This window comes from Hypomesus nipponensis, chromosome 15, assembly GCF_054491055.1.
Source record: "Hypomesus nipponensis isolate SF chromosome 15, ASM5449105v1, whole genome shotgun sequence".
Classification (NCBI taxonomy): Eukaryota; Metazoa; Chordata; class Actinopteri; order Osmeriformes; family Osmeridae; genus Hypomesus; species Hypomesus nipponensis.
In genome coordinates, this window is record NC_140375.1 from 12,776,549 (window position 1) to 12,788,820 (window position 12,272).

General features: G+C 47.6%; 1 protein-coding gene across 4 annotated transcripts in view; it reads right to left on the minus strand.

Moving 5' to 3' along the window:
* stard13b (StAR related lipid transfer domain containing 13b) overlaps positions 1 to 12,272 on the minus strand; it is a 40,979-nt gene that overhangs the window by 1,475 nt on the left and 27,232 nt on the right. For 3 of the 4 annotated variants that reach the window (XM_084674509.1, XM_084674507.1, XM_084674506.1), the window contains 10 exons: positions 6,240 to 6,311; positions 5,657 to 5,738; positions 4,228 to 4,291; positions 2,201 to 3,564; positions 1,929 to 2,099; positions 1,687 to 1,846; positions 1,404 to 1,602; positions 1,074 to 1,287; positions 532 to 646; positions 201 to 422 (listed from right to left, as the gene is read on the minus strand). In XM_084674509.1, coding sequence (XP_084530635.1) covers positions 201 to 422; positions 532 to 646; positions 1,074 to 1,287; positions 1,404 to 1,602; positions 1,687 to 1,846; positions 1,929 to 2,099; positions 2,201 to 3,564; positions 4,228 to 4,291; positions 5,657 to 5,738; positions 6,240 to 6,311 — 2,663 coding nt within the window. Of the gene's footprint in view, positions 1 to 200; positions 423 to 531; positions 647 to 1,073; positions 1,288 to 1,403; positions 1,603 to 1,686; positions 1,847 to 1,928; positions 2,100 to 2,200; positions 3,565 to 4,227; positions 4,292 to 5,656; positions 5,739 to 6,239; positions 6,312 to 8,603; positions 8,832 to 12,272 lie in introns of those variants that run through there. The other variant, XM_084674508.1, reaches the window with a different exon arrangement.

Consider the following 12,272-nt stretch of genomic DNA (forward strand, 5'->3'; position numbering starts at 1 on the left):
ACCAGAATTCCTTAAGCTTTTCCTACAGCACCATTCAAGTTGATCACCTACAGTAAGTTACAGAGTTACTGAGCGTTACTGGGGGGGGGGGGAAATGCTCTGCAACATTCTGCATATATAAAGCTATGAATACCCCCATTTCTAACTGTGTCGGATCCACGCAATGTTTTCACTCCCTCGTAAATGTGGGCACAACTCACCTTCTTATAGTAGAGCTCAGTGTTGTCTGTACTGGGGCACGACACCCAGTGTTTCGATTTCTCTCTGGCCTCTTTGAGCAGGATGTGCAGTCTGATCTCCATGTGTGTCTGATAGGTCCCGTCGTCATCCTCCAACTGCCTGCACAGCTCCTCCATGGTGGGGGCCTGCAGGTCAGCCTCCACGTAGGAGTTCCTCGACTGGGTCACCATCTCATGAGGGATCTGAGAGGCACCAGGAGAAAACAACACAGGGGCAGAAGGTTAAAAACATCTACATTTGACATTGGACCCAAAGCGGCCCACAAACAGTGCATGCTGTTTGCACTCTTACCTCAAACAGGCGGTTGCACTCTATGATCATGTGAGCGAGGCCCTGTGTTGCCGCCAGGTTCTCATTCAGATCCTTCTGGTCGGGCCGGCCCGTGGCGTACTTCTTCTGCATGGCCCTGAGGAGTACAGGAATAAACACTGTTATTAGTAACACAGTTCCCTAGCGGAGGCACCCACTGCACAGCTCATAAACCTCCAGCTCCCTCCTTCTCCACCTCTCCCTGCATGCTACCCCTTTGATCTTTGGAACAATCATTTCATCTCAGGTCAAATTTACAACCAAAATTTGTTTTGTTTACTCACAGCGTGAGCTTGTAAAAAGCAGGCATTTTAAAGAGTTCCATGGCTACCTACTCCAGCCTAGAGTAGAAGAACACTGGAACCCTAGGATCTGTGCACACTCTATAAACGGTTTTATATCTATCTTTATAGAGACCTAGTTAGGAGGACATAATGATCGGGTTCTTTAATAGGAAGGCATACTGCTCATTACTTTTCTGAGGAAAGCAGAGCAGCAGTGTGACCTATTTAAGAGTGTTTCACCTGGGGGAGATGTTGTCCATCTTCAGGATGTTGAGGTGGAAGAGGGAGGGGGCCAGACACACTGCGATGTTCATAGGGGTCATCTGGTTCTCCTCCACGTTGGAAGTGACATCACTTAGGAAGCAGAGCAGTGTCTGCAGCACCTCTCTGTTCTCATCTGACATGAGCATAATGGCTGCCTGGATGGCCTGCAATCTCTGATCCTTAGGCACGTCTGTGTGTAAGGGAAAGAGAGTGAGTGAGCGAGTGATTGAGTTAGTGAGTGAGGGCGAGAGAGAGAGAGAGAGAGAGAGAGAGAGAGAGAGAGAGGGCATGAATGAGAGCCCTTACACTGGTAAATGTGGAGGAAGGTCTCTCCCAGCTTGCTGGTGAGAAGAGGCTCTGGTAGATCTCTGAAGAACTGCTTCACCATATCTGCTACATCATAAGCTGATTGGTCCTCATAGCTCACGTTGTCTGGAGAGCTCTCATTCATCTGCCGCAGTGCCAGAATACGAGACTTAACCCCCGACTTACGGAAAAGACCCACCTAGAAATGACAAAAAGAGGTTCTGAGTTTGTTAAGTTACCCAAAGAGAGGTAACCCAAAGAGAGGTATGCCAGAGAGAGTGACCTGGTCCAGGCACTGGCTCCTCAGGTAGCGCAGGGCCTGCTGCAGGCTGAGGGGAAGAGGCTGGCCGGAGCGTTGCACGTGCACCATCAAGGGAACGCCAAACACATTCTTGTCCTTGTAGTCTGGCACTTTCATTCTCTTGATAAACTTTGGCACTGACCTGAGAGGGACAAATAAACTGGTTAAATGGAGCCCATTTATTATCCTCCCCTTTGGTCCGACCTGGGTTGTGTTAGACTCACCAGGTCCAGCCATGCTTGTTAGACATGGAGTATTTTTCCATGGTGGCAGTGAGTCGCAGCAAGGAAAACTTCTGCAGCAGACTCAGCTGGCCTGCTGATTGGTTGGTGATCTGCAGAGAGGCTACTGAATGACTCAGGCGGTTGGATATCTGGAAGCTGGGCCATCTCAAGCTGGTGAGACAGGGAACAACCGTTGGTGTCAAAGCATCTCAAAGAAGTCAACTATGTCGACTTCACCTAAATGAACAAACCACTGATATGTTGAGTCTCACCGATTAGGCCTGGTGAGTGAAGCCCCGACCCCCGAGTCCCTCCTCTCCAGGAGCCCAGTGGGGTCTGTCTCATTGAGGGATGTCCCGTCCCTGTCTCCCTCGCTGGGCATCACATGGCCCTCCAGGCCTGAATTTCCCTCAAAGTCTAAAGTGATGTGGCTGGATGACTGCAGGCCCCCGGTCTCCTCCCCGTCCTCTCGTCTCAGCGACAGCCCCTCTCCTGCGGGCAGCACATTCTTCGACCAGTGGTCTACAATCTGCTGCAGACCGTTAACGTGCTGCAGAATGTCGTCCAGATGGGGGAACAGGTCCTCTTTCTCCAGGTCCATCAGGTCGCCGGTGCTGGCGTACAGGTGGGAGCCAGGGACATTGTCGTACACGCTGAGGCGGCTGCCCCTGGGGCAACACTGGGTCAAGGGCCTGGCCTCCATATGGCTGGGGGGCAGTTGTGCGTCCAGGTGCATGCTGCCTGTGTGCAAGTTGATGGAGGTCCTGTCGGTGGGGGACAAGCTCTCTATGGATAGTGCTTTTGGAAAGGTGCCTGGTTTGTGGTCTTTGGGGATGTGGACGACCAGGTCTTCATAGGAACGGAACTCGTTCCTGCGGTTCTGCTCAGCCACCCTCTTCACCTGGCTGCCGGGGAAGATGTCCACGTCCTCCAGGTACATGCCGCTGCGCTTGTCCCTGTGGGGCTTGCGCTCCCTCAGGCTGGGGGTGCTGACGGCACTGCCGCTGGAGTGGCTGCTGCCCTCACTGCTGGACTGGAACTGCGAGGACAGACCTCGGCTGGGGGGGACCTCCAGGGAACCCAGTTGTCCGTTGATAATCTCAACACAGTGCTGCGTCCTCAGCGCCCGCGACTCCTGCTGTAACACGGGGGCACTGATCACCAGCGCCTTGCGGCCTCTCCCCAGCGTACCCCGCGAGCGCAGCGTCTCCATGCGCCGTAAAAAATCTTTGGCCCGTGCGCGGCCAGCGCGGCCGTGCTTGTCGGGCAGAGAGCCATAGTGGGAGAGGTCCTTGGAGAGGTGGGGCAGCGTGAGAGAGGTGGAGTCAGGCATGGCAGCAGAGTCGGGACAGGTGCGGTTGGAGCAGTCCGAGTCCTCGGTGCTGATGCCCCTGTGGCAGCTGCCCCCGCTGCTCTCACTGTGGAGGGAGGACACCTCCGGCTCACTCAGGTCCGTCACAACACTCTCACTGCTGGCTGTGGTCCTTAGAGCCGGGGCTTCCCTGGCACCCTGGCCCGCTCCATGCCGACCCAGCAGACAGTCAATGTCCTGAAGCCTAGACCAACGCCGGCTGCTCCACTCAAAGGTCCATTTGTCACTGATAGCAAATACGTCGTCCTCATCTGAGTCTTCACTCTGGGAGACAAGACACAGCACAATACTGTGTTAACACACATCTGGGTTTTCCCTCAAGGCAGGTGAAGAAGCAGTATGTGAGCCCAGTAAGATAAGATGTTCCGAGTGAGCTGATGGACAAGATGGAGCCTGAGGGCTATAATCAGATCACAGTCTGTCTGATGTAAAGGACAGATAGATCATAATCTATTGTTGGTACTAAATGACATTGCTTGTTGGTACTAAATGACATTGCACAATTTAGTGACTTGAGCCAGGACCAGCTATAAAAACAAAATAATTAAGTTAAAATTGGAAACAGATCAGATTCAAGAGGATATGTCTCGCGATGAAACAAAGATTAAAAAAAAGACAATAGCCAGACCTCAAATACCATGAAATCTAGGTTAAGGGGATGAAGGTGGATTAGGTGTCATTGTTGTTGCAGGAAGCAGATATAGTATCCAGCACATTAGGCTGACAGAGCAACAGTATCTCCAGGCAGGCATGTTAAGAACACTGAAAGGTAATAGTAGTGTTTGGGTGTAAATATCCCTAAGCAATGCTATTAATACCTGACACGCAAACGCTAACACGGAATCAACCAAAGCCAAATATACACCTCTTACACAATGTGTCATAAGGAGTCCTCACTGTCAGAAGAATAAAACCATTTCTACTTACTTTCTTCTTAGGAAGGTTTAGGTCAAGTTTCATAGAGGCACACTTGTTCAAGGTATTGAGGCGCCTGGAAGAGAAATAATAAAGAGATATGTATGTTAACTAAATCAAAAGCAATGTGAGTGTACACAGCTGACAGAGAAGACCCCGAGAGACCTTATCAGTAGCCTAACATGATCAGGATGTGTATTTACAACCATTTCCAAGACCTGCATCTCTCTCCAGAGTACACCCAGGGCCACTGCAGCACTGACCTACACTTAATGATCCCTGCTGATGAGCAGATGTTGTGGGTTCTCTCTCTCTTTGCCGCTGATCCAAATGATCATTACTAGAATTAATGGTCAGTAGAGGAGCAGTCCTCCAGAACCGCTAATGGACTGGTTTCCCTGTTCCAGCTCTGATCATTTCAGCTGGACCCACTTAGTTGTTTTCTCTCTCTCGCTCTCTCTCTCTCTCTCTCTCTCTCTCTCTCTCTCTCTCTCTCTCTCTCTCTTCCTCTCTCTGGTTCACTCTGCTGCTGTCGGCAACCAAGAAACACCCAGCCACACCCCTCCTTTGATTCCATTAGTCACGCACTTAACACTTTAATCAGCATATCTTCTCATGAGGCAGAGCTTTCTCCATCTGTCTGAGCAACATTCAGCAAATAAACAACTCCTCCTTTATCCCCTGACATACTTTTTTTTATTGAGTTACTCAACTTGTGAAATGTTGGTTTCAATTAACAGACAATCAACAAGCAGAGAAGTGGTTTTCCGAATCACACTGAGGTGGGAACTGGCTTCCACTGTCTTCCTTCTCATCTCACTGCTGGTTAGGAATGTAAATGAGATGTTTAAGGGTTGTTTAGAGTCAAGGGTGGGGTTGTGACGGCACCCCTTGTGTTCCAATTGCCTTCTTTGGAGAGCAGTTTCTATAGCAACCCTGGTAGCTGAAGAGTTCAGTTTGAGTGGACATTCACCATCATCCCTAGGGAATGGATGATGCCAGACATCTGCTGACATCCATAATCACTGTACACACTTTCTACTCTCTTTGTTGTTCATTTCAAAAGAAAATCCAACGTGGTTGCTTTGTGATATTTAGATAATGGATCCCGTAAAGCATTCTGAAATGCATGTGGATCTTTAGCCTGATCCGAAGTGCCTCTCTCTCTGAACATTGTGAGGGGTGGGTACATTTGAACTCCCCAAGGCCCCCTCAGATCAGCTTACTGAGATATCCAGTGTTGCAACACATTATCAGACATTATGAATACCATAAACAACATGAATGCACTCTTGTGACATGTGAAGCCCTCTGTGACATGCTTGCGTGTAAAAAGGGCTATACAAATAAATTTGATTTGATTTGATTTGATTCTCTCATGTTGAAAATAATACAGGACTGTTTAAAGGCACATGGTTTGACTTAGCGGTATTTATCTTACCTGCAGAGGGGTTCCACAAGATCTTTGTCCAGGAAGTCATGATCCTTCTTCACGGAAGAGATGTCAATGGGAAACTGAGAGTCTACAGGAGGAGATCATCTAGATCAGAATCTGCTATGGTTTACACAACAACACACTCCTAAACAGATGTTCTCCCCATCATCTCAAAAAAGGCTAAATGGACACATGCATTTGCAGCATTGTATTATTATCTAAGGCAGACGTATAACTGAAGCAGAGGGAGACAGCATTCTTTCCAGAGAGCGATCCAGAGAGGGACAGCCACTGCGTTGTTAAGGACATTATAATGGTAATGAGAAGAGACAGGGTTTTCCCAAATAACGACACAGAGACTTGTGTGGGCATGACGTTGTCCGGCTCTGGGTATGGGCCTCCTCTTACATAACCTCAGAGACTAACTCCAGACCACTGACTCCTAAAATATCAATGCTTTTATGTGGTGTTATTACGTATTTTTATGAAAAGCATGGCAGGTTTCTTTAAGTAAAAAAACAGATCTCCTAGTTTAGAGAGTGGCAGCAACTCCAGCATGAGCTTCTTAACTAGAAATGAACCCACCTACCTTCAAACAGCTGGGCGTATTGAGGGAATCCTGCTGCCCGCAGCCAGTCACATGCTTCCTTAGCTTCGAGTTCTGAAACACAGCAAATCTTTTAATTAGTCTGGAATACACATTTACATTCAGTCATTTTGACAAAATCCAATGGAAACCATGTAAAACAGATCAACAAGAGTCTACCATCGAACATAGATGTAACTGGACCATTATTCCACAATATATTTAGTATGTTAGTAACCCTGGCTGTATAAGGACCCCCTGTCGCTTACATGTACAGACATGAGGCTTACCAGAACTGAAAGTCTGATATTTCCAGAGAACTAAGAAGGTGAGATAAACAGGAGAGCTCAGACAGGAGACATCCCTGGACAGTTAGACAGCGCTCATATTTAAGAGGTTGCCTGTAAAAGTCATATACTGTATATATCCTACTGATACCTCTGGAAAATTTCTGATTTAAGTGAGCGGACTTGCAAATATTTGAACTTCACTTCAAACTTCACTTCAACATTGAAATCAACAAATTAATACATGGGTTCCAAAAAATACATCAAAGCCAGCAAACAGCATTGCCATTCTCGATGTCTATTTATTTAACCTGTAGAAATAATCAGTAATCACAAGTCTGTTAACTTGTTGAGGTGCCAGACTGTCTGTGTGTAGCAGCTGTCCTGCTGGCCCTGCCCACAGAGATGACCCGTGGCTGGATCTGACCCCTGCTGACCCCCTACCATGACGTCTGCTGGCTCAGAAGCTTGGTGACAGGGAGGCTCAGACACTCAGCCTGAGAGGAAACAGACCGTTCTCACTTCCCCATTAATGCTAATGGAGTCGGGGCTCATTTAGTGCCACCAGAACACTGCCATGGAAACAGCACAGGCAGGACACATGGGGCCATTTCCCAGAAAAAGACATTCAGTACACTGGAACTGTTACTGACAATCTTTCATTGTAAACACAATATCAAAACAGTATCAAAATCCCTAATACATTCGTCTCCAGAACACAACCCAACAACCCCGTCAACCCGACACCAGACCACCAGTCAACACAGCTATAATGAGGACTCCAAACAGGTACACCATCATAAAGATGTCAATGTCTATGGAGCTTGATGCAGAGTACTCGACGCAGCTCATAAATAACATTTGTCACGGTCATAAGGTAGTAACAGAGCTAACCTTTCACTGAGTCTTCTCTCATACCAGGACTTACCTCTGTCACAATGAGACACCAGTGGCCTTTCTCCCTGGACTGACCGCCAACTGAACCAATATTAACATTTCCCAGAGAGTGGCCTTGCCTTGGCTGACAAAATTCCCTGTTTACCCCATAGAACGCGTTGTGAGATTAACAGATGAGTCAACATGTGAGCTCTCCAAGCATACCTGCTGTACCTGCCGTTCCCACCTGGGTCACCTGAAGGTAACGCTCCTGTCCCCTGGCCCAGCCCTCCCAGGTGGATGTCAGGCCTGCATTGTTTCCCAGCACCACCCAGCCACAGGGCTGCCAGCACATCTCTGCGTCCCACAGCCCCTCGTTAGATGACTGGGGACATGAAACATGAGCTGGGAATTCCTCTGTTCACTATTCTGTAACATTATATGGAGACTTTCTGTACCGTTGTCTTGTTTTCCCAGGAAATCTCCAGAATAAAAGACTATGCTGGCCCCTTACCAGAAACGCAACTCACATTTACCACTAAGAACTGAAGCGTTTAAAAATGCAGTATTTGATTGCAGTGTCACGAAAGGATGAACTACAGTGGCCAGGGGACACCGTGATCCCAGCATGCCAAACTCCGTTGGGCAGATGTGTCTCATGAGGACAACACCTTCCTCTGTGTTATCATCTATCTTATGTAACATTGTCAAACAGGGACATTCTTATGTAAGGTATATTGTACTGTAGGTGAGCCCCAGGGCCGGAGATGACACACTTGGACAGAATCTGGGATCAACAGAAACCAACATGAGCGCGTTTAACAGCTCATTCACATTCCACTCTATTCCTCCAGTTGGGCAAGAGCCAATAGTACGCAAAGGTTCAATATTTTGTTTATTTTAACTTTTAATGAGAAACTTAAAAATCCAGATGATACTGCTAGTTTAACTGTTGCTCAGACTCAGCAATAGGGATACAGTATATCATAAAAACAACATGGCCAACAACATAAAAAATCTAATAAACTAAATCATATTCTTACCAAACTTAAACAACTCCAATTTAGTGTGTAAAGACACCAGTGCCCAGTTACAGTATTTCTCCACATTTACCTCTATTGATTAGATATTCAATACCAATTGAACAAAACACATGAAATCGCTGTCTGGCTTAAACGGATGGAATATATGGTGGTCTACTTACTGGATATTTTCATCATCCAGCCACGCAAGATATCGTTCTAGGATTCACCGAGCTCGCTCAACACACTGAAACATCTTCATTCCCACGCTGAACCACATTCCTGCTCTCTCAAGACGGGCTTCTGCTGGTGAGGACGGGCCTCTAGTCCAAAGTGCCCTCTCTCTGATTCCCTCTGTCTCCCGCTCTCTCTCTTTCTCTCTCTCTCTCTGCTGCCCCTAAACTGCCATCTGCCTGTCCCACCCCTAAATCTCTCTCCAGCCCACCCCTTCAAGCTGCCTCCAGCTGCCCCCCTTCTAGTAGCCTCCAGCCCTCTCTCTCCTCCCCTCTGCTCCCTCCTGGTCTGCCCCCTACATCTCTGTCCTCTCAGCACATAGTTGGCAAGGTACACCATGGCTGGAGCCAACCCAGCAGCAAGCACTGCATGTATGCAATGAGCAGCTTTTGTTGCGCAAGATGCAGTGAATCCCTCGCTAGTCTCACAAATAAGACTAAAGGGACTTCTGGGTCCTGAGATTAAGCCCTTGCTACATAAGACATACTCATTCATTCCCCATCATTAAAATGAGCTGTTTCTTATTGAGGAAACGGTCCCATCTAAAACGATGTGCTGGGAATATTTTACCCTTCCGGAACCCCGTCCTCCAAACTCCAGAGCTGTTCAGCTGAGCAGCACATTGTTTGGTTTGGAAAGGGGGGGGGGGGGGGGGTCAGAGTCCAGATGTTATTCCAGAAAATCGTTTAACGGAAAATCGGAGGAACGGAAAATCGGACACAGCTGAAGTGGGGAAAACCATGACATAAACTGTGAGCTATCAGCACAGTCATGAATCACTCTGAGACACTGGCTTTTCAGTGGAGTACATCACCACTGACTGCTTCTTCTTATTCTCTATTCTCACCCATTAGTCTCACCCCTACTGTCACCCTAGCCTCAGGCCCTAGTCTCGCCTTCTCCTTTGTCTAAACTAAATGGTTATCAATGAGAACAGTAGAAGGCTGAACTCCCAAACTGTTAGCACAGACAACTCACCAGGCTTCAGAATCAACTCATCAATTCATTTAAAGGGGAATTCTGAAATGAACAATTAAGCAGTGTCAAATAACAGGCTAATTGTACAGTATGCTTTTGTGTATGTATGTGTTGATTTTGTAAAATCTTAAGTTAAGTTTTGACATGAGTCCATGGCATTCATCCATCACGCCTTCTGGCATTAGTACAACTCAGACCAGGATACGTGCTGGTCTGCCTGTGCTAATGTTTCCTCTTGTAAAACATGACTCTGGAGCCAGGGCTCAGTTTAGTACAGAGGTAGGATGACGCCTGTGAATTCATTCAACACTTAACAATATTTACATTTAGTCTTTGACTAGAGTTTCATGAAAGCACCCTAAAACAAGACCCACAAGTACAATGGCTGCGGTCTAAAGAGACAAGCAGTGTTACTGCTTTTCAGACCTTACCCCCTCGCCCCCCCCCTCGCCCCCCCCCCCCCCCCTCCTTCCCCTCACTGAGTGAATCATCCAGACAGGCAGCAGAATACCTCAGAAACACAGGTCATGACAGACTATTACTGTACACGGTGATTGTCTGTATGAAAAACACCTGGGGAGAGCAGTCAGGGCCGGGGGCACATCTTGACTGACTGTCTGGCCTGAGGGAGGTGTTATGAGTAATAACCCAGGAGATGAGGATGTGGAGGTGAGGCCCCCTCCCTCCCCCACAGTGACACTGCTGCAGACAAAAAACCTGTCTGTCCCAGTGGCTGTCTGACTGGAAGAGCAAAAACAAAGAGACTGACCACAGGCTCTCTAGTCAACCCAAACCACAACATCTGATGTCTCATGCCCAAAATAGTTCCAACCTTTCAAAGACTTAAATGGTGCGTGTCAAGAAGGGAAGAAGAGTGTGATAGCCAGATAATGGACAAAATACAAACATGGACAAAAATAACCCCTGAAGAACACACATGTTGCTCGGACCCTGATCCCAAGACCATGACTGAGACGGACTTGCTGTACAGAGAGACCCAAGGCTTCCATAGTGAGAACAGGAGACGCTGGCTTAAGCAGCGTAGGGCGGATTAATACTGGACTGCCCCAGGTCATTCGTCATGTCGTGGGAAGAAAGCCATGCTATTTTCCGGAGCAGGTTTTAATTAACATAGCCCCCCAGGTGTTTCAGGGTCCCAGTGGGCAGCATCCATGGCACAATGTGCCACAATCATGAACTTAACAAGAGGTGCCACTCACTAATCTGCCGACATGTCTTCCGTTTCACTTCACAGCATTATTACGTACGTAAACGCAGCACTACAGGCACTGGTTTGAGACAAAGGACTGAAGGTGCCTGTCTTGGAGCAGCAACCAGGATGAAACACAATTAGTGGCCATAACAGGCGCTTTGTAACTGCCACTGCATTCATGTTTCTGTGGTTGGTACACGATGAAGCAGTGGGGAAGATTAGACAGAGTTTGTGTTGAATCACACACACACTCTAATTTCATCCTGAGGAAAGCACATGGTCCCTAACCCCTAACATGGTCCCTGACCTCTAACCACCAAATTCAGGTTCAACATTTGTCAGCTCTGCAAGAGCGTTGCCTAGACACCAAAGGTACATTTCCTGAAACACAAATGAGAGAGGAACTACAGATCCCAGTGGGTCCCCGTGGCCTGTGGAGCCAGCCATGGACTGGACTACAGGCTCCACTCTGCAGAGGATATTAGAACTTTTCCCCCTGGTCCAGAATACAAAGAGGGAGGTCAGATGCCTGAGCGGTTAGGGAATTGGTGACTCAGAAGGTTGCCGGTTCGATTTCCGGCCGTGCACACGACAAAGTGCCTTGGCAAAGGCACTTTACCCTACTTGCCTCGGGGGGATTGTCCCTGTACTTACTGTAAGTCACTCTGGTTAAGAGCGTCTGATAAATGACTAAATGTGAATGTAAACTAAAGGTAGTTCAACATGAAGGAGCCCAGCAAAGGCTTGGACAAGAGCTCACAGACATCTCTATAATCATTAGAGCATGGTATCAGTCTACAGTTTTGAATTACAATGCTAAGATCAATAATCTTAGCTTTCTCTGGTAAATCTTTTGTCTTACCTGAACCATAATCGTAACAAGCAACATTCTGTCACGTGCACCCTTATTTCTCTAGTCTACAGTGAGTAGAAGAGAGGCACTTGTCTAAAGGTTTTGACATTCTGAGCAGTTCTGAAGCTGACCAAAGGTGCTGTTGTTTACCACTGACAAAGCCTGCTGGGTCAGAAGTCACATCCGCTGTGTTTTTGTCTCTGAAGATCCTGTATTGAATTCAAACAAGAGCAACACAGCTGTGGTAACACTCGGCTTCGCCTCTGAAGGACACCCAGAGAGAAGAGGCTTTCATCTCAGGAGTAATAACCCTTTAACTCTCTCTGCCTCAGATCCAGACTTCACTTCGTCAGCAAGACTTAGCTACAACTGCCTCCTGGGGCAACACTCCTAAAACAGGAAACCCAGGCTGATAGATGCAGGAACCATCATAATAACCTCCACAATGATAGTTTGAGGATATTCCTAATCTTATGCTACTTATGGATTGGGGGTTGTACTGCCGTCGTTAACGTTTCCTTAATGAAGGAAAATCACGTTGAGTTGTTTAAAAAAGTAGACAGCCACATGGTT